The sequence below is a fragment of the Caretta caretta genome, chromosome 16 (assembly GCF_965140235.1).
Source record: "Caretta caretta isolate rCarCar2 chromosome 16, rCarCar1.hap1, whole genome shotgun sequence".
Taxonomy (NCBI): Eukaryota; Metazoa; Chordata; order Testudines; family Cheloniidae; genus Caretta; species Caretta caretta.
In genome coordinates, this window is record NC_134221.1 from 4,507,472 (window position 1) to 4,530,000 (window position 22,529).

The 22,529-nt window shown below is 48.3% G+C and overlaps 1 protein-coding gene across 15 annotated transcripts in view; it reads left to right on the top strand.

Moving 5' to 3' along the window:
• Positions 1-1,041: 1,041 nt before the first annotated feature.
• GRIN1 (glutamate ionotropic receptor NMDA type subunit 1) overlaps positions 1,042-22,529 on the top strand; it is a 74,190-nt gene continuing 52,702 nt past the window's right edge. For 7 of the 15 annotated variants that reach the window (XR_007353000.2, XR_007353002.2, XM_048822803.2 and 4 more), the window contains exons 1-3: positions 1,044-1,421; positions 12,730-12,864; positions 18,116-18,292. Coding sequence is in view for 9 of the 15 variants with exons in the window: in XM_048822803.2 (XP_048678760.1) it covers positions 1,164-1,421; positions 12,730-12,864; positions 18,116-18,292 (570 nt within the window). In the remaining 6 variants the exon portion in view is untranslated. Of the gene's footprint in view, positions 1,422-12,729; positions 12,865-18,115; positions 18,293-22,529 lie in introns of all 15 variants that reach the window. The other 8 variants (XR_007352999.2, XR_007353001.2, XR_007352998.2 and 5 more) reach the window with 3 other exon arrangements.

Sequence of the window (22,529 nt, forward strand, 5' to 3'; positions counted from 1 at the left end):
TATCTATTGATTGATCGATCTATCGCCATACCCACTAGTTATCATCTCTCTATCTCCATACACCATCTATCTATCTATCTATCTATCTCCATACACACCAACTATCTATTGATTGATCGATCTATCGCCATACCCACTAGTTATCATCTCTCTATCTCCATACACCATCTATCTATCTATCTATCTATCTCCATACACACCAACTATCTATTGATTGATCGATCTATCGCCATACCCACTAGTTATCATCTCTCTATCTCCATACACCATCTATCTATCTATCTATCTATCTATCTATCTCCATACACACCAGCTCTCTGTCTATTCTGGTGACCTCATCATGAGCTCTCCCGTCTAAAGTGGGCACCAGCTCCTCGTGCTGGGACTGGCAGCGGGGGTTGCAGGCGGCCCGAGGAGCTGAGCCGGGGGAGAGGTGCTGTGGGCTGGTGCCGGGGGCGGGGGTGTCTGGGAGCACAGCAGGAGCCCAGGACAGGGGAGAAAGCCGGACCGGCTCCTGGCAGCCAGCCCTCGGGGACAGGGCGGCGTGTCCCGCCGCGGGGGCCGGGGCCGTGCCCTGCGCCCAGCAGCTGGCAGGCGGCGAGCGGCGGGCTGGGCGGAGGGGCCGGGCGCAGCAGCCCTCCCCCAGCCCCGGGGCCGGCGAGGGGCGGGCAGCAGCGGAGGCTCCGCAGTGCTGCGCTGTGACGCGTCAGCGGCGGGACCCGCTGGGCTCCGTGGGCAGCGCTCTGCGGCGGGAGGCTGGTGGCGCACGGGCGCAGCGCAGACCCCTGCCCCGGGGAGGGCGGCGCAGGAGGGTCCGCGCCCCGCCGCCCTGCCCCCTAGCGCGCCCCTGTGCGCCGCGGCCGGGACGCCGGCGCCTGCAGCCGCCGCCCGAGGTGCCGGGGCGCGGGGCAGAGCCAGAGCGGGACGCGGAGCCGGGCGCGCCGGGACTTCAGCACCTCGGAGAGCGCCGTGCGCCCGGGCCGGCTCCGGCCGGGGCTGGCGCCGCGCTGCCCGAGGGCTCGGCGGGCGGCCGGATGGGGCGAGCCCCGAGGCTGGGCGCGGCGGGGAGCGGCGAAGCCTCTTGCCCCTGGGGCGGCGTCCGGGGCGCCTGAGCGGGCCGGGCAGGGGCGCCCTGGCCCCGCGCTGAGCCGAGTCCCCGGCCCATGAGCACCATGCGCCTGCTGCTGCTCGCCGTGCTCGTCTCCTTCTCCTTCGCCCGCGCCGGCTGCGACCCCAAGATCGTCAACATCGGCGCGGTGCTGAGCACCAAGAAGCACGAGCAGATCTTCCGCGAGGCTGTGAACCAGGCCAACAAGCGCCACGGCACGTGGAAGATCCAGCTGAACGCCACCTCGGTCACCCACAAGCCCAACGCCATCCAGATGGCCCTGTCCGTCTGCGAGGACCTCATCTCCAGCCAGGTACCCGGGGCCGGCCCGCGGGAGCCCCGCCAGCATCGCCTCGGGCACCCCTGGCCGCTCATCCAGCCACTCACCCGGCCAGCGCCCAGCCCCTCGTCCTCGCCCATCGCTGCAGCCCCACTCCTTCCAGCCATCTCCCCCCACAGCCCCCATCTGCTCCTCGCTCCAGCCATCTCCCCCTGCAACCCCCCATCCGCTCCCCCTTCCAGCCATCTCCCCCCTCCAGCCATCTCCCCCCGCACCCTCCATCTGCTCCCCCTTCCAGCCATCTCCCCCTGCACCCCCATCCACTCCCCCCTCCAGCTATCTCCCCCTGCAGCCCCCATCCACTCCCCCTTCCAACCATCTCCCCCCACACCCTTCATCCACTCCCACAGCCCCCCATCCGCTCCCCCGTCCAGTGCTCAGCCCCTTGCCCTCACCCATCACTGCAGCCCACCTCCCCTTCCCCCCTCCAGCCATCTCCCCCTGCAGCCCCCCCTCTGCTCCCCCAGCTAGCGCTCAGTCCCTCATCCTCAGCCATCACTGCAGCCCATCTCCCCCTCCTCCCTCCAGACATCTCCTCCCACAGCCCCCCATCCGCTCCCCCAGCCAGCTCATTGCCAGTGCCTTAATTCACTGATCAGGGCAAGGACAGGCCACGGAGCACCAGGAGTTCATCCCATAGCCCAAGCAAATCATGGGTTAACAGACAGCCAGACCTTGCATTCTCTCAGATTCATGGGGGTTGGGACGGGGGTTATATCTGCATATTAAGGTTGGTGGTGGACCTGTTGGGAAGGGTTGATGTCTGTGTGCGTGATGTATGGTGTGTGCTTGTGTATATGCGTACGGTCTATGTGTGTGTTTGTATGTTGGCATGTGTGTGGACTGTGTGTGTGTTTGCGTGCCTTTGTGTTTGTATGTCTCCGTGTGTACAGTGTATGCCTGTGTTTGTTTTCTTTGTGTGTGTACAGTGTGGGGGGGGGGTGTTTGTATGTCTCTCTGTGTGTACAGTGTGTTTGTTTGTATGTTTCTGTGTGTGTCCAGGGTGGGTGTGGGTGTTTGCTCATCTCTCTGTGTGTGCAGTGTGTTTGAATGTCTGTGTGTGTCCAGGGTGTGTGTTTGTAGGCCTGTGGGTACAATGTGTGTGTATGTGCTGTAGGCACAGTCAGTTCATACCAATAGATAAATCTCTAACATTCTGAATAATTCAGATGCTTTTTACCATCCTTTATGGAAAACCTCGGAGGTAGGTAACTTAAACACCAACTAGAGTTGTCTATATTTTTCCTATCTTCTATGGAGAGGCTTAATAGTCTTTCTTGCTGTGGGTGGATTTTCTATATACAGATATATATTCAGGCAAAGTTTTACTTAAAGAGAAATACACACAAAACATTTTCCATTTGGGTCTTCAGAAATGAAAACATGAATATTTTTGGCAAATAAATACGAGTACAGCCCCACGAATAATGAAATGGTGCTGAGATGGGAGAGGATACTATGAGAATTTCATATGTAAACTGAATAATGCCCCAGCCCTTTATTTTTGTTACCAGCATGAATATTCTTCTGGATGCATCCATGGATAACAGTTTGACCCATCTTTTGGCTTTATTTTCAAATGCAAACACTGAGTGTGACCTTTGTCGCCATTAAATCAAAGGAAACATAGCATATAAGTAAAGTATTTGCACCATGTTGGGGGAGAAATGAATCACTGCAGGGCTTGGGGGGGTGGGGTGGAGGCCCTGTGTTTGCTTGATTTTTAAATATGGTGCTTCTAATGGTGCTCCAGCAATCTGTGCCTGGTGTTGTCATGTCTGAGATTGTGTGAAACCCAAACCGGGCCCAAGCACAGGCAGGGACAGCTGCTCTCCATGTCCAAGCGGAGCCTCAGTGCTCATACATGGCTCCGGGTGGCCTCATTTTGTGTGACATGATCTCCCCTCCCCCACCCGCTGCTGCCTCGCTGAATTCCAATGAAGCTTTATCTGACTGCATTGCAGCTTTTTATATAAGAGCATTTCGACCCGCTCACACATGGTCCTCACATGCACACACACACATGCACATTTCAACACACCCTGCTCCCATGCCTGGTATTAAAGCTACAGGATTTTTTCAAATATCGGAGCCTCCTAAATAATACATTAAACAAACCAATTCTCAGCACACACAGGACCTGCATCACTGCAGAGCAGGAGTGCTTTAAGCTGTTTACCTGGCACTATAAACCTTCAGCGTTAAGAAAGCATTTAACTAAATACTACACCTCAGTCCTTTAAAACATCTCTCTGCCTAACACACACAGGCACAAACTGGCAACACTCATCGAATCATAGAAATGTCAGGCTGGAAGGGACCTTGAGGGGTCGTCTAGTCCAGCCCTCTGTGCTGAGTCAGGACCAAGTAAACCTAGACCATCCCAGATGTGTTTGTCCAACCTGTTCTTAACCCCCGCAAGGGGATTCCACAACCTCCCTTGGAAGTTTATTCCAGAGTTTACCTGCCCTTAGAGTTAGAAAGTTTCTACATATGCGCATTCACACACCACTATGCTTTCTTGCTTAACTCCCCTTCCTCCCCACACTGTAAATCTACACAGAGAGGCTGGCTTTCGGAAGCTGGCTGAATCTGTCACACCCTCTGGGGCTCCATGCTGTTCACACTTGACTCACACCGAGAGCTGAGCAAATAAAGGATTTTTCCATTCTTCGCCTCCCCTCCCCCCCCACTCTTGTGAATCCCACTCGTCTTCCAAAGGCCAGGCAGGGCTATCTGACATGGCAAATGCCAATGCCTCATCCAGCCTAGCCTCCCTGGCAGTGATGCCTTGATTACTCCCGCTACTGCCGCATAATGCAGGGACAGAGGGATCTGTGCTTATATTTAGGGAATTTAGTAGGAGGCTGTTTATTTGTCTCTAGTTTGAAACTGAGCAGATTAAGGATTTAACCTCCAGAACATCAGTTACTGAGATTTTCTTTATTATTTGCTGAATACAGGGCATGGAATTCCCCTTCTGCAACTGTCACTTGGTTTCTAAGTGTTGCAAAAGAGAAGCACCCTATTGCTTGTCCATAACTGAAGGGGCTGGGGAAGAGGGTCTGCACATTTCTCTCTTAATTTACAAAGGAAGCTTAGTATAGCTGGTAATAACATACAAATAAATAAAGCTCCTCCCAGCCTGCAAGGCTCTGAGCCCTGCACAGACTGTGGAGACATCCGTAGTGACACCGTAGTTAAGGCTGCATTGAGATTGGCTGTTAAAGCAAAACTAAGACCCCTTTAGCACAATAACTCTGCAGGACACAATTACATTTGCTATCTATTTTTTAAAGTAAAATATGTTCTAACTTCTGTAAAGGACATTTTTTTGAATGCTCATTTTTGCAGTGTTGTTCTGTTTTCTTCACATTTTGGGGGGTTCTTGGGTTCTCTGCCTAAACAACCCACAGTCTTCACAACAGTCAGACTTTTCACACACATGTGTACACAAATGCACATGCACACCTATACTCCTGCATGTACATTTGTATACATATACACACACCCATACATACACACAAACACATACGCACACATATACATGCAGAGAGGTAATATCCTGGACATTTTAAACTTTTGAAATTAAGCATAGGTACTCCCAGGGCTGTCTCTGGTGGATTTGCAGAGGGACGGGAGAGAGGTGGGGAGAGGGATGCAATGAAAGAAGCAGAGGGAAGACTAGTTAATCTTTTTGGTTCAAATAGTAATTGGATATGGCCCAATTTTCCAAACAAATGCTATGCAAATGTCTGGAGGCCAAGGAAAGTCAGAGAAATGTACAGAAGATGTATTCAAAAGAAGCAAGGAGAAACCAGCAGGAAGGATAATGTTCATGCACCATTGGATTGCACCAAGAGCAATTTACATAGCTTCATCTCTGAAAAAGGTACTTCCTTCCATAGCAATTTGTGCAGCTAGCTCATTAGAACAGCAAAGGGGCTGTTTCCATGTGTCCTAATCAGGCAAAGGGCATAGTTTTGAGGGTAATTTAGAATGCAAGTAGTGATTTGAAGTTCTTTAAAATATCTATCTATCTATCTATCTATCTATCTATCTATCCAGTTCCTGAAATCCAACCACCAGATAGGGATCAAATCAGCAGACAAACGGGGTGCCATTGTTATCCTCGGCCATGATGAGGCCAACCAACAATTCTCTGGCACCACCTACTACAAAGAACTCAAAGACGACTCTCACACCATAATTCACACAAAAATTTAAGAATATAATCAAATCCTTCCCTAAACAACTCCAAGATCAATTCTATAACCTCGTCCCCCATGAAGCCACCCCAGGGACCTTCTACGTGTTTCCCAAGACATACAAACAAGGGAACCCAGGCAGGCCCATCATACTTGACCTCAGCACTCTTACTGAAGAAATATCAGGACTCATAGAAACTGTCCTCAGATTCACCATACAAAGGGCCAGTTTCCTTCAGGTCACAACCAATTTCATCAAGAAACTCCACAACCGCCCTCAGAACAGCATCCTTGCCATCATGGATGTTACCTCCGTTTACACCAACATGCCTCATGTGATGGCATAGCTGCCTGCCTTAAATATCTACAGAATTACAGACAACACTCAGAAATCCACCAGAAATACACTGGCAAACTCATCCATTACATCCTCACCCATAGCAACTTTACATTCAACAACACTTTTTCCAGACCATGAGAACAGCCATGGGTACAAGAATGGCTCCCCAACATGTCAACTTCTTCATGGCCCACCTTGAGGAAGAATTTTTGGAAAAATGCAGCACTAAACCAAGGGTATACCTGAGATACATCAATGATACATCATTACACAAACTAAAAACTATTTCCCCATGCTAATTTTCCCCCCACTGGTACTCACACATTCTTGTCAACTGTTTGAAATGGGACACCCTGATTATCACTACAAATGTTTTTTTTCTCCCGCTAATAATAGCCCACCTTAATCAACTAGTCTCATTAGAGTGGGTATGGCAACCCCCATTTTTTCATGTTCTCTGTATATATATATATATCTTCCTATTGTATTTTCCACTGCATGCATCTGATGAAGTGGGCTTTAGCCCATGAAAGCTTATGCTCAAATAAATTTGTTAGTCTCTAAGGTGCCACAAGTCCTCCTCGTTCTTTTTGCTGATACAGACTAACACGGCTACCACTCTGAAATCAATTATATAGTCATCCTCAGGACAGATGACGTAAACTCCCTCATAAATCTCCACCACAACTTCAACAACCACCACCCATCCATCAAACTCTCTCTAGAACACTCCTACACCAGCGTCAACTTCCTAGACACCATGGTCAGCTTCAACAATGAAACCCTACAGACAATTATATTCCAGAAACTGATCACCACACCTACCATCACCACCTCAAACACACCAAGAAATCTGTTCTCTACAGCCAGGAACTCAGGTACACAGAATATGCTCTGAGGAGAAAGTCTGGGATAGACATCTTAAAACACTTAAAACCACCTTTGCCAAACAAGGACTCTCCACTAGAGAAGTAGATCACATCATGGAAGGGGCCACCCAAATATTCCAAGAGAGCCTGCTTTAATACAGAGAAGAAGAAAAACCTCCATCAACTGCACACCCCTAGTTGTCACCTATCGCCCCACAATGGAACCCATCTGCGGTATCATCAAACAACTAAAACCCATACTTGATGGGGACCCCATCCTGAACAAAATCTTTCCTGAACCCCTTCTTCTGGCCTTCAAAAAATGCCCCATCCTCACCAAGCTCATCATCAGAAGCAAGCTCCCTGCGTGCCAGGACAGACCAACTCAAAGCATCACCAGACCCTGCCAGAACAACACATGCAAAACCTGCAGCCATATCTCCACTGCTACAATGATCCTCACCTCCCACAAGACACCTTTCAAGAACCATGAGTCCTACACATGCCTATCACATGTGGTGTACTTCATCCAGGGCATCAAATGCACCAACAACAACTGTGAGGGTGAAACCAGACAATCACGGCGCTCTCGAATGAACTCACACAGAATAATGATAAGACACAAAAACACCCTGTCACTCCTGGGTGAGCACTTTTCACAGAGCGATCCCTCCATATCTGACCTTTCAGACCTCATCCTCAAAGGAAACCCTGAACAACACCTTCAAAAGAGGAGCCTGAGAGCTTAAGTTCATGACTTTGCTAGACACTGAGGCTATAGGATGTTTGGTGAGGTGCCAGCTATGCCCGTTTATACCATCCGTGACTTTAACCGCTAGGACGCACTGTCCCTTCGCGGCGGGCAGCCCGGGCTAGGCTGACGGATGCCCCAAGGTCCTAACCACCCGTGACTTTAACTGCTAGAGCTCAGAGCTCCTTCGCAGCGGGCAGTCAATACTGACTGACAGGTGCCCCAATGGCAGCACTAAGAGCCTCTCCACACCCGTGACTTTAACTGCTAGAGCTCAGAGCTCCTTCACAGCGGGCAGCCAGGATTGACTGACAGGTGCCCCAAGAGTTTGCCCCGTGGAGGCGGCACAACTCAACGCTAGGCTCTTAGTACTCTCACCTAATGGCCAGGCTTTAGAGCCAAAACGGCTGAGGTTCTTTAATTGTGATGGCTGCTTTACAGTAAACCAGAGAAAACAAGTCAGGCTTATGCATAAATGGTTACCAAAATTTATTAAGCTAGATTCTAATCATGTGGTTACAAAATTGCTAGTGCCTACTTATTTAAATGTAGAGATGTTACATTTAACATGTGGCTCACGAAAGCTCATGCTCAAATAAATTGGTTAGTCTCTAAGGTGCCACAAGTACTCCTTTTCTTTTTGCGTATATCTACACTACAGCTTATGTCAGCAAAACTTATGTCGATCGGGGTGTGACTGTTGCATCCGCCTGAGTGACATAAGTTACACCGACATAAGAGTTTGTGTGCACGGCGCCATGTCGGCAGGAGAGCTTCTCCCGCCACAGAGCTCATGCCGCTTATGGAGGTGGGGGTTTGTGCAAACAAGAGAGCTCTCTCCTGTCGGCATCGAGTGCCATCACCAATGTGCTGCATCGGCAGAGCTTACGGCTGGGCTGCAGCAGTGTGTCTACAGAAACATGGGCTCCATAGTGATGCTAGTTTTATGTCTCATTACAACAGTATGTAACCCCCCAACACTCCTCTGTCCTATGACTACAGCGGTGATAACTGTTCACTTCTTCTTGAATAGTCTCTTGCAACATGTGTAATTAACTCCTTATGCTTAACAATCTGTTTCAGCTCATATTTAGGTGTGACACTCTGATTACCTTCCCCAGACACGAAGAAGAGCTCTGTGTAGCTTGAAGTCTTGTCTCTCTCACCCATCTTCTATCTATCTATCTATCTATCTATCTATCTATCTATCTATCTATCTAATCACCATGATATCTAAACATCAATTGAAAAGATGGAATTTCTTAATCTTGCCACATGAAACAGGCATAAATAGTATGCAGTACTGCAAGACTAGTATCACGGGGTAGCCATGTTAGTCTGTAGCCACAAAAAGTCTGGTGGCACCTGAAAGACTAACAGATTTATTTGGGCATAAGCTTTCGAGGGTAAAAAACCCACTTCTTTAGATGCATGGAGTGAAAATTACAGATACAGGCATAAATATACTGGCACATGAAGAAAAGGGAGTTAGTTACCTTACAAGTGGAGAACCAGTGTATACTGTAGGACAGTATATCTTGTGCACTGGCAGCATTGTTTCATCATTTGCTTGATCACATGTGTTGGCAGGTAATTTCACACCTGTGTAGAGGGCTAGCAAAAGGCCTATGCACCTCTTAATTCTCATTTAAGCCCTATTTGGGGTTGTAGTGGGGCTTAAGAGGTGTGTTCTCCTGGTCTGGCCCTCTGCACCCAGGTTGCCCTGAGACAACTTTTGTGCATTTTAAACAATGGAGATTTTTTGACTTGTGAATATCCAATAAGAGTGTGCTGAATGACACTGTCCAGTGATGCATTTTAATAACTGTTAATATAGCTTCATAGTCAACTTGTCATGATGTGATCCAGTGATATTCCTCACCCTCTAGAAATGCCAGTGCTGTGGGTTATTCAGACCAGCATACCAAGAATGGGCGGTATTCACTTATGGGTGGGTTATGCCTTGGCATGGGCATGGCCTTCAGCAGCTTTAATTTTCTTATTCTTTGACCTTAAGCATGAGCAGAATTTCAGTGTGTCAGAGAAGAATTTTGGAAATAAAATTTTGCAAAATGGCCATTTTATGTTAGCAGCTGCCATGAATAATTTGCAGCATCTCCCAAGGGGTTGAATCTGCTGAGGTCATGTGGCCAGGCTTTGGGGGGGTTGGATCCCACAGATCAGGCTCCAGCCCAAGCCCAAATGTCTACACTGCAATGTTATAGCCCCACGGCCCGAGCCCCACAAGCCAGTGTCAGCTGCATAGGCCCCACAGCCCCGGAGCACCAACGGAAAAAAAACAGTGGGTGCTCAGCACCCACCGGCAGCCCCCACAATCAGCTCCTCTCCCTCCCTCCCAGCACCTCCTGCCTGCCACGATCAGGTATTCAGCAGCATGCAGAAGGTGCTGGGGGGTAGCGGAGGAGCAAGCGTGGGGTATGCTCAGGGGAGGGGTTCAGAACAGGGCGGGGCAGGAAGAGGCGAGGCAGAGGTGGGGACTTGGGGGAAGGGGGGCAGAGCTTGGGATGGAGTGGGGATCGAGCACCCACTGGCAACTCATAACAACGGCACCAATGGGCAGCTGTCACAGACCAGCCACTGGTTTCTTGCAGTGCAGACATACCCTGAGATATCCCAGCGCTTGAACTGCCCAGCATGAGCAGCTGCCAGCCTCTCCATCCCTCTGACTCCTCTCTGGCCCTTCCCAACTGTGTCAAAGGGATGCGTCCTTCACCGTTTCCTCCTTGGTCTGTGCTACTTTCCGTTCTGTCAGTTGCTCCCTCCCGCTCTGCTTTTCCCCGTCTCCTGGTGCTAGACCATTTGCAATGCTAGCTGCTCTCAGCTCCCACTGCAGCTGGCTGGAGTTGAGGAAGCGCTGCCCTTTGCAGGATTATGCCCTCTGGTCCACAACCTTGCCCTGTCGTGAACCTCGTCCAGCCTGCCTCAGCTTCACAGCTGCTCATTCTCCCCTCTATGCCACGCGGTTCTGCCTTTACTCCCTCCTCTTTCTATCTCTCTCGGTGACAGCTCCCCTTGGAGCTCACGTGGCTGATTCCTAACTCTCCTCCTCCCCGCCACCCATTCTCCCCCATCCAGCTGCCTCGCTGACATCTCCTTGCCATCATCTCCAGCTCTTTACATCCGAGCTGCTCCTCTTGTCTTCCCTCCCTCCCACTCCTCTACCATCCTCACTTCTCTAACCCCATTAACAATTCCATTGTCCCTCCTGACTCCCGGGCTTTAATCCGGCTCTCCTCTTCCCTCGGCATCTCCCCCGGCATCCTGTCTCCCCTATGTCCTGTTGCTGTGCCCTCTTTAATGCAGCCCCAGCACTTCCTTCCCAAACTCTTTCCCTGCTAGGACCCTTGTGCACGTCTTGATGGCCCTTTGCCTTGACCATTGCCACTCTAGACTGTTCTCCTGCTTCTCCTATCAGCCTGCTAATGTCATGTCCCTCACCCAGCTCCAGCCAGCAAACCCTCTGCCTTAGATCCCTCCCCTGGCTACACTCAGCGTCAATTCCTCACTCTCACCTGTGAGCCCTACAGCCCCATCTCTGCTTTCCTTCCCCAGCTCAGACCCTGTGCTCCTCTCAATACTCTCCTCTCTTCCTTCCACTCCCAGTTATTCCCCTTCTAACATGCTGTCCCTGAGAGTCTCCCCGTTTCCGGCAAGTGCACTTACCTTCCTTAAACCCCATCTCAAAACCTATTTCTTCCAGGCAGAAGGAGCTCAAAGTTGGCTTGGGTGTGTCTACACATGCTGCAGTCACAGCTTTGATTGCAGTGTAGGCAGACCCTCCGACTGTAAATCAGAGGTCCCCAATCTGTGGGGTACGCCCCCCTAGGGAGAAAGGGAGGAACGTTTTGGGGGATGCAGCTGGGGCCCAGGCCAGCCCCTACGGAGGGCGGGGAGGGAGTGCCACCCAGCTCCGCTCCTGGCCCTGGCCCTGGCCCCAGCTGCCAGCTCCACACCCAGGGTCCCAGCTGCCAGCCCCAAGTCTGGTGATCTGGCTGCCAGCCTAAGTCCTGGGGCTCTGCTCCCGGCTGCAGCTGCCAGCCCCGCTCCTGGGGCATTGGCTGCCGGCCTTCGCCAGACTCCCACCCCCACCTCCAGAAATGGCCCCAGCCTCGGCTCCCTTACCACTGGACAGTCCCCCTCGCCCAGAGCCATGGCCCCACTTCTGGCTCCGGCTTTGGGGAGCAGGTGGGTGCAGACAGGGGTAAGAGGGGCACGAGGTAAAAAGTTTGGGGACCACTGCTGAAAATGCTTTGGGGCTAGATCTTCAGCTGGTGCAAACTGGTCTCACTCCACTGACTTCCGTGTAGTTACACTCATTTACACCAGCTGGGGAGCTGACCTACTGTTTGTCAAGTGCCAGGTACATTTATGGGGCAGTAGAAGTGATTTTCATATGAAATGATATTGTCATGTTGGCCATCACATCAACCCTGCTTTGCTGAGAGAAAAGAAAGTAGCTAAGACATATTTATATCCATGTTTCTTCATGTCCTTACCTGAGTGAGTCTCCCATGCGCCTCCCCTCCCTTCCCCTTGGGTTTTGATGTGTGTGCATGCTTAGCAGGCAGCTGGCTGATTTGTTCTGTGTTGTGACTCTCTCTCCCTCTCTCTGTCTGTCTCTCGCTCTCTCTCTCACGGAATCCCAGCTGACCACTTTGTTTGTAATAGTCCTCAGAGGGGAATTAGAGTTGAGTATTAAATGTGTGGTTAAATAAATCTCATTACATAGTGTGACTGTAAGAGAGATGTTTCTCTTTAATCTGTAATCCACGAGAGTTATTAGTTTAGCTTGCCAAGCATTGCATTTCCATTAAGATGAAACCCCAAACAGACCCATCTCTTCCTAATGGCGACGGCTTCAGTCTAAGGGAAGAAGCAGCCTTTTCATACATGCCTTCCTTCATCTACAGAACCACATCATGACATGTGTTGCTTATGTATTCTTTTATTATTTATATCTCCTGTTGTTTGAATGCCGTGACCATGTTAGCACTTGGCTACTTAATGTACAGAAAAGAAAAGGAAATTCACATTTCATGATCATTCTGCTCCTATGAAATAATGTTTGTATCATGTATCCTGTGTCCTACAGGTCTATGCAATATTAGTTAGTCACCCACCTGCTCCAAATGATCACCTAACACCAACACCTGTATCATACACAGCTGGCTTCTACAGGATTCCTGTCATTGGTCTGACAACACGCATGTCTATATATTCTGATAAGGTAACTGATGCATGTTTCCTAGTATGTATCTCATACATGTGGTATAAATGAAGAACATCCATCAGAAGTGACTAATGATTTCTGCACTACTTTTTCCAGAATACATCTATCTATCTATCTATCTATCTATCTATCTATCTATCTATCTATCCTCTCCAGACTGATCTGATAACTCTCACTTTTTCTCTCCTACTCTGGCTTTCTCTGAATTCATTGGTTTTGATATCTCACAATGTTGACCTACATATCGCTGGATCATTTCTGCAGTGTTTCTCTGTCAGGCTGCTGGATTCACAGCTCTTTAGCCAAATCAAATGCATGAACTAGCTCCTGAACTGCTGACTAGTGACAGCTGGGAGCCTCCTGGGTGGTCCCTGGATGCTGGAGGAACTGCAGAGATGGAGGAGGACCCTAATACTGTCTATCCATTTGGCAGGAGCTCTTTTGGTCTCCAAGATTGTTTGGTTTTGTTCAGTCTGTGTGTGATTGGAGGTTAACACCAGTTATCCTCTGGTTTGAAATAACACCCAGCCTGCCCAGCAGCCAAGAAATAGCAAGTCAAGTTCCAAACTACAGTTCATGTCCCTTTGAAAATGAAGAGGGGTGAGATTCAACCCTCGGCAGAGGGCCAGGCAAGGACTAGGTGCCATTCATGTCTGATACACACCCTATTTTGAGGATGTAAGTGTGCCTTGCCTAGGCTTTATGCTGGCCCTCTGCAGAGTGGTGAATTTGATGCATCTGGCCATGTGCAGGGTATGCGGGGAGTATGGTGGGTGGCTCCTTCACCAGACACCCCTCACTTCTTGGCTGACCTTCTACAATGTACTTCTTTTGTAAAAGCAAAGGAGTTCCACAGAGTCCTTGCAGAAGTGCTGTGACATTCTCATTTTATTACAAACCTGAAGCTGGACCCATTTTCAGGTAGAATAGTGCTACATTTATTGAGTAAAAACGAGTCTATTTCAAAGCTCAAAAGAGTCCATATTTCGTATGCTGATGCCTTTTGCATGGAAAACTGTGAATATTCACTGATGCAAATGTCAGTGCAAAAATAGCCATTTCATCCACATTCCAAAGAAAGCCAAATTTCAGTTAGGGAGGAGCAACAGATTCACATGAAAAGAAATGAAACAGCAAAAGCTCAGTGCACATCTCTTGCCACTCACATCTGAAGGCTGGTCCTGGATCTATGGGTAAGGAGTGGATGTTCTCAGCCAGTTCCAACAGGGCATGTGTCCTCAAATAAATCCCAATTCCTCCCCCCCAAAAACCCCCTCCCCCATTATCTCAATTGCTACCTTCTTAGCAACCTCAGCAGAAAAACCAAGGCCAAGACTGATTAATGCTGGAGACTGAAATACCCCAAAGGTGGCTCCTCCAAAAACCAGGTGAGCCCCAGTGACGGAGCTATATTGCCATGACCCATCTTGTAACTGTTCTGTGGACAACCTTAATTCTTCAGAGCACTGGTTAAAGTTTCGTACAGCTGCTATAAGCAGGGTTGCAGTGAAGACCTTTAACACTGATCCAAGAGCATCCGTAGGCATCAGTATCTTGGGTTGTGGTCAACTCATGGGGGAGAATTGTCAGCAAGGGGCAGCTGGAGACTTTGGAGCTTATGGCTAATGAGTGCTGAGCATGCAATACTGTTGAATATGGTGATGGGAGCACCGGTGAGACTTCACTGCTGCCCAGTGTGCTGCCTGTCCGATGCTGTTAGGACAGGAGAAGAGACACGGGTGATGCTGAAAACTGGGAATTGCGTGGACTTCAGAGGAAAGCGCTATCAGAGGCTAGGAAATGAGTGCGATGTTAAGCTGGAGAGGTGATGGGGTACCTGTAATCCATGCCAGCCTCAGGGACATCCCAGATGGGTTAGGAGGAGCGCTGCCAATTAAAAAGGCATTTTAATCACACAACTGATGCCAGGGATAGAGGGATATTCACTTATACATCAGTCCCAGCAGAGCTAATACTCCCTGCAATGAATGATGTTTACTATAGGTGGCAGGTAGCAGTGACAGGTAGCTGGGATTGTTTAGCCTGCAGAAGAGAAGAATGAGGGGGGATTTGATAGCTGCTTTCAACTACCTGAAAGGGGGTTCCAAAGAGGATGGCTCTAGACTGTTCTCAATGGTAGCAGATGACAGAACGAGGAGTAATGGTCTCAAGTTGCAGTGGGGGAGGTTTAGATTGGATATTAGGAAAAACTTTTTCACTAAGAGGGTGGTGAAACACTGGAATGCGTTACCTAGGGAGGTGGTAGAATCTCCTTCCTTAGAGGTTTTTAAGGTCAGGCTTGACAAAGCCCTGGCTGGGATGATTTAATTGGGAATTGGTCCTGCTTCGAGCAGGGGGTTGGACTAGATGACTTTCTGGGGTCCCTTCCAACCCTGATATTCCATGATTCTATGATTCTATGACTATAGTTAAGATTACTTGACGCTTCCATTATAAGACCCTGTTTTCAGTTGCTTATAATTTTGTCAACATGAAACTGTTCAGGGTGAAACTTACGAGGTGTCTATCTCAGGCTAATATTTTTGTTCGTTTGTTTGTTTAAGTTTCAACTTATTTCTTTCTTTCCTCTCTTATCCAGAGTTTTTCCTCTTTTTTCCCAGTCATTTTAAAATATTTTTTTCCAAAAATCACTGGAAAATGAAAGGCAAGCGGGAAAAGGAAAAAGAAAGGAAAGGAAAGGAAAATCAGAAAAATGGTCATGGAAATTATAAAAACAGATCAAAACAATCCTAACATGATTTAAAACTGGCATGAACATTTTTGAAAGAGAACAATTTTTTGCAAAAAAATGGATTTCCAAAAATGGCCATTTTTCAATTTTAAAAAATGTTCAAACACTTTTGACTAGCTCTAATCAGACCAGTGATTCATCTTGCACAATGTCCTAGGGAACAGGAGCAGCTAACAGGGGAGTTTTGTGAGGGAGTTTAGAGAGGGAGTGGGAGAGATAGATACACCTGATTAACATTCTCAAAACATAGGCCAATAAACACCCCTCTCCCCAGAGATAGAAACTCCATGCTTGAATAATAAGAATGTAGCAGTAGGGATATACTACTGACCACCTGACCAGGATGTGATTGTGAAAGTGATTAGAAAGACTATAAAATAGAAAACTCAATAATAATAGGGGATTTCAATTATTGAGTGGGTACATGTCACCTGAGGACAGGATGCAGAGATAAAGTTTCTTGACACTTTCAATGACTGCTTCTTGGAGCAGCTAGTCCTGGAACCCACCAGAGGAGAGGCAATTCTTGATTTGGTCCCAAGTGGAGCACAGAATCTGGTCCAAGAGGTGAATATAGCTGGACCACTTGGTAATAGTGACCATAATATAATTAAATTTAATATCCCTGTGGCGGGGAAAACACTACAGCAGCCCTGAGTCTCATGGGACCCTGGTAGGTTCAGTCCTTCCAACCCTTTCCTTGAGTATTGGGGCACCCTTTTGACAGGAGGTCTTGGCCATTTATTGGATCAGAACAAAGAGCCTGAGTCAGTTTGAACTCCAGCTATTTATACGAAGTCCTTTCTTTGTCCGTTGGTCTCTGGAAAGCCAGTTTGAACCAATATGCACGAGCCTCCCCAGGAGATGGTTCCAACCTGGCTGATTTGCTTTAATCCCCACCCACTGTTCGTGGTTCCTGGAGGAGCAGTGCAGCCCTGCCCCATGGAGTAGGACACAGTCATACAGGAACCATTCATTTAAAGCAGTGGACCCCAGAGATACTGCATGGCATCGCAATATGTGACCTATGTCCCCCTAGAAAGGTTACATACAATCCTAGCTTATCTGGGGGGAAGTGTATTGATGGACTTTTAATCCTCACATACTGAGTCAGGGTGTGCAGCAATTTTTCCTCCACCCAGGGTCTTATACATTTTCACAGACTATCAGGCAGTCATAGATAGTGGGAAGACATTCCCCCTCCTTCCTGGCTGGAGCTACCTTTGACGTCTCCTGAGTAGCTGTCATGCATATTTCTTGGGCATTTCCCACCCTTGGGTGCATGTCATAGATTTCCCTTAATGTCAGTAGGTCTCATCCTTCTCCTTGAGATGGAGGCTGTCTCACCTCCACTCCCCCCAGGGATTTGTCTGCATATACTGGGAAGGTAACATGATTCCTCCTGGATACTGGCCACAGGGATCCCCCCTTCCCTGTCAGCCACCCCATTTGCATGTTGGCTCCACAGTCCCTTGCAGGTCGGCACTAACTGATGGGGTCTGATACACCCCTTCTGCTTTCCAAGGAAACCATTTTGTATGTGTCTTTCTGCACCCTGTCGGGGCTAGATCCACTGGATTCCCAGTGGGAGCAGAAGGGGTAGTCATTCATTGACTGGAGAGACACTGGGACTCCTAAGACAATAATTAAGCCCCATGTCATGAAATCCCATCAAATGCTCCCAAGGTGTGAAATCTGTGTTCAAGTTCCTGGAGTGACAGCCTTTGCTGTACGTACAAGACAGATTTCCATGTAGACTCAGGAAGGGTTGGGGTGTTGGCTTAGGGTGTGTTGTTAGATATTCTGTATTCTTTAATATGGGGAAAGGATATTATGGCTTTAAAAGCAGAAGGGTGAAGCAGAAGGACTTTTAGATAAATAGCCTGTGTTTAAACTGACTCTGGGCCTGCTTTCTGATCTAGCAAAAGGACAGGCCCTTCTTTCCAAGTGGGGGGAGGGCAACCATTGTGGAAGGGTTGGAAGACCTTGACCGACTAAGTCCCATAAGACTGATAGGTGACATTGTTAAGCACTTAACCTGTGTGTAGGTTCTTTTATTGTTTTTATATGTTTTCTTTGTGGTGCTTTTACCTTAAGAATAAATGTGCTTGCTTAGAAGAAGTTATTATCTGTCACAATTTACAATCAGAAAAAAGGGCTAAGCACACACTGACTGTTATTGACAATGAATAACAAGGTCAGCTCTGCTTCTTATAGGCCACACATTCGACCTCCCCAGGCACTGGACTAGCCCCAGGAAACAAGAGTGTCTGAAATCAGAGCCTAGAAATCAGAGCCAAAAAAAGGGAATTTCGTATTATAGAGGCCAATTAAAGGTTTCAGACCCAAAGGCCTATATTTCAGGGTCACCAGAAATTCCTGTGTTGCTAGACTTCTGACCTTGCCCAGTACTTGTGGAACTGATTGGTCAATGAGACATACCTCTGCAAGAATGAGCTGCAAAAGTCTATGTTTAGCCTTTGTTGTTCTTTGCAGAGCATCCACCTGTCCTTCCTGCGCACTGTCCCACCATACTCTCACCAGTCCAATGTCTGGTTTGAGATGATGCGAGTGTACAACTGGAATCACATCATACTAATCGTCAGTGATGACCACGAGGGTCGCGCTGCACAGAAGAAGCTGGAGACACTCCTGGAAGAGAGAGAATCCAAGGTCAGTATCTAAACATTGTCATGTAATTTTGTTAAAGAACAACAACGAAACTAGAAGTCTCAGACTGTTGTATGTATGTAGATTTCTGTATGTAAAACACCTTTTCTTTCCATTGTAACATGGCTAACATTATGCTTAAAGCATCAACAGTGTCTGACTAGTACCTGACAGAACTTTGTACTTTATTCATTTCACTTGCTTTGCCATGGTCGAAATCTCCTACGTGTAAATCAACTACAAAATGAAGGGAAGAATAACCTGGAGCTCTGCAAATACTTTGCCCGGGCGATTCCCACCCAGGGAGAGAACCAATCGCACAGCTTAGGAAAAGCACCCCTCCCCTTTGACGCTTCCCTAGGGTACAGTGCAAACTTGGCAAAGCTAATTACAAAAAAGAGCCAGAAGAACAGCTTTTTAATTGGCTAATTGGCACTTGCTTTGTGGCTTAGGAGTGAAAGGGCAGTCAATGCATTACTGCACAGAGGTATAAAGTGCCCTCTCTACACAGCTTTCAGCTCTTTGGCCATTATTAGATGCCCTAACCCATCTCCATTGAAGCACATGCTAAACATGCTTTCCTCACATGCCCCGGGTTGTAAATGAGAGTAAGTTTGTGGATTCTGAGAGCAGCTTTATCCAGGAGGTGCACCGCCCCTATTTTCAGTGTCAAGCAAAGGGGCAGATAGCTATGTCCAGCCGAGTAGAGATTCACCAGGTGCAGTATGAGCGTGAGCATGTCTGAGTCATCTGTGGACAGCTCAGTTCCTAAGATTAACACTGAACAGGCACATACAAGACAGGCAGGCCCTTGACGCACTCTTACTCTGAGCAGTTTGAAGGGAAACTGTTTAACTAGAAGACACGGAGCCTCCTCCATGACTGGATTGTGGAAGTGATAGTTCCCACCCACACTCAGGGGTACAAGGTAACAGTCTTGGGTCCATTTCAGGTAGGAAATATCCAAGCCTCTCACACTGTAGGAGCTTCCCAGAGAAGCCCTGTAAAGTAGCTACACTTCCTGTCTACCAGGCAATCCCTGTGAGTGGTGCCTCTGAAGCCTGCCATGTATCACTGGCAACACCTGTAATTTGTTGGGATCTAGCCATAGCAGCAGCTGCCAGGCCACCAGCCAGATGTGGCAGAGTAGGTTGTTGATTGGTAGACACAGCCGCAGACATTACTTGATGAGTCTGCTTAGAATCAGAGAGACCCATGAGTTGGGAGGCACCTCTTCTGGCTCATCTAGCACATACCTATTTCTGCAGTGGACCAGCACCGAATTAGCTATCTGTGGGCCAGCCCTGAGAGATGGATGCATGCTCTCAGCATGGGGTATCCCCACTGATAGTTCCTCAGGCGGTTTCTTCCATGGCCCAAATGGTTCTTAGAGTCAAACATTCCCCCCGAATAGGAGGCCTAAGGGTTCCTTGCTACAGCACAAGTCTCAGAGACTCATAGACTTTAAGGTCAGAAGAGACCATCAGGATCATCTAGTCTGACCTCCTGCATGTCGCAGGCCCCAGAACCTCACCCAGTCCTGAAATAGACCCCTAGCCTTTGGCTGAGTTACTGAAGTCCTGAAACCATGGCTTAAAGACTTCTAGTTACAGAGAATTCACCATTTATACTAATTTAAACCTGCAAGTGACCCTTGCCCCATGCTGCAGAGGAAGGTGAAAATCCCCCAGCATCTCTGCCAATCTGACCCGGGGGGAAATTTCCAACCCCAAATATGATGATCAGTTAGACCCTGAGCATGTGGGCGAGACCCACCAGCCAGACATCTGGGAAAGAATTCTTTGTAGTAACTCAAAGCCCTCCCCATCTAGTGTCCCATCTCCAGCTGTTGGAGATTTTTGGTACTGGCAAAAATTGCTGCTTACTCTGTTCTCAGTGAGTAGCGCTGACTTGGCTGGCATTTTATCTGAGACCTTCTCCATTGGGTCCAGCCCCCCCCCCCCCATTATGTTCCTGCCCTCCAGTATTGATGGCTTTGGAAGGGTCACTGTCACCCTTATTCTGAGTCAATGAATTCATGTCCCTAGACTCAGAACTTCCACTCACCCTACAACTTCCATGTCCACAACTTGTACTATTCTCTCTCAGGTCCCCCACTCCCTGCTGTTTCCTGCACTGTCCTTTGGATCAGCAAAAGAACATCACACTCACTCACAGCCTTATTCTGTGTCCTCTTACGCCTCTTACTTCAAGTTGCAGTGGGGGAGGTTTAGATTGGATATTAGGAAAAACTTTTTCACTAAGAGGGTGGTGAAACACTGGAATGCGTTACCTAGGGAGGTGGTAGAATCTCCTTCCTTAGAGGTTTTTAAGGTCAGGCTTGACAAAGTCCTGGCTGGGATGATTTAACTGGGAATTGGTCCTGCTTCGAGCAGGGGGTTGGACTAGATGACCTTCAGGGGTCCCTTCCAACCCTGATATTCTATGATTCCCCAGTTCTGTGTTATACTCTTTGTCAGCCTATCACTTGTGAAGGAGAGCCACTGAGAGCATGGGGTGGGGTGGGGTGCGGGTCTATGTGGGGGCCTGCACTGCATTTGAGCTGAATACATGATGTCTTCTGGCAGCCACTAGGTTGCTATTGATGCCCTCTAGACCCTGGGACCAGTCTCTTAGATGTTATGTTGCCTTCTCCTTTGCCTCTTCTTTGGCAACTGTCAGGCCATCTCATACCCTTTTCCTTTGCTGTGGACTAGACATGAGCTGGAAAGGTTTCCATTGATCCAACCAGCTGCTGTGATGTGCGGGTCACTCTAGAAGCTAGCCGATAGATTCCAAGGCCAGAGTAGATTCTTGTGATTATCTAGACTGACCTCCTGCATAACCTAGGTGATACGTAGGGTTTCTTCACCTCTTCCCCAGTCTCTTCTGGTTCTGATTGCCCTTTTTATCACATAGGGTTTGATCCCTGTGCTAATGCACCTGAACCTTTGTCCATTTCCTTCCTTTCCATGAACTCAGGCCTGCCCTAGTCCTTTCCCCAACCATATGATCAGACTGAGCATTGATCTGGCGCAGAACTGCAAATGAGCAGAAAGGAGAAGCTGCTGCCATGCTGTCAGGCTTTGCCTCCATCTACCTGCAGAAGGCTCGGTATTCATGGTGACTGATCTTTGTAAAATACCTTATCTCTAACTCCACGTTCCCTTGTTCTTGGGGACTGAAACCATTGGTTGGAGCAATAGGATTTCCTGTCACATCTTACCTGACAGCCTCAGAGAGTTCAGTCAGGCTCTGAGCTAACGCTGTTTTGGTGGTTTAATAATTTTAACACAGGCATTTATGCCCAGCATTCCTATCCAGTGCTGAATTCTCTGGATTTCAGCTGGATTTCAGGTTTGGTTCAAGCCCATCTCCAGTGACTATCAGCCTGATCTGGCTGCTGTTCATCAGGCTGAGGAGCTCTGCCTTCTGCAAGCAGCCTAAGTCATTTCAATTAACACTTGAACACTAGCCAGTGGTTATCAGAGATTGTTCCAGGTTGCAATAAAGGCCACAAAGTACATTTGCGTTGCTGACTGTGTCCCAGGCCTGCTGTGCTGCTGTTCCATGAGTGTGCCAGCAAACCAGAGCACTGGGCAAACCACACCTTCTGCGCAAATGCTGGAGACTAGTTGTGGAAAGTGGATTTTTAATTTCCGAGCATGAGTCTTTGCCTCAAACGCCTGATACTAAGAGATACACTCACCCAATCAGGAAACAGACATAGGACCCTACAACCCATATGTCTCAGCCAAACATTTTAAATTTCAAATATCAAATACATACTGTACACTCAGGATTGTACGGACATTATTTGATTACGTTAGTTAATTAAAGACGATGACAAGCAGCTCGTGGACAATGCACAAAGAGGTGAAATCTTCTAAAAATGATTCATTTGAAATGATTTGTGTAGCTTTGCTGTTCTATGGGGAGCCCAGCAACAATCCTTGGGAACCAGAGCAGCTAAAGAGATAACTGATAGAAATTAGGGATGGGAAAGATGAGGGTTGCAGGTTTGTCACGGCATTTTTTATCAAAAATCATTGAACAGTCACAGTAAATCGAATAAAAGTCATGGATTTAGAGGGAAATGGTGTGTAATGTCATCAGAATGCTATTTAAAGTGGGGAGATCATATAGGGGAGGGTCCGGTCCTGCCCCTGTGGGGAGTGAGAGGAGCTGGGGGTGGGTAGCAGAGGGACCCTGCCCCACACTCACCTGCAATGGTGGCTCC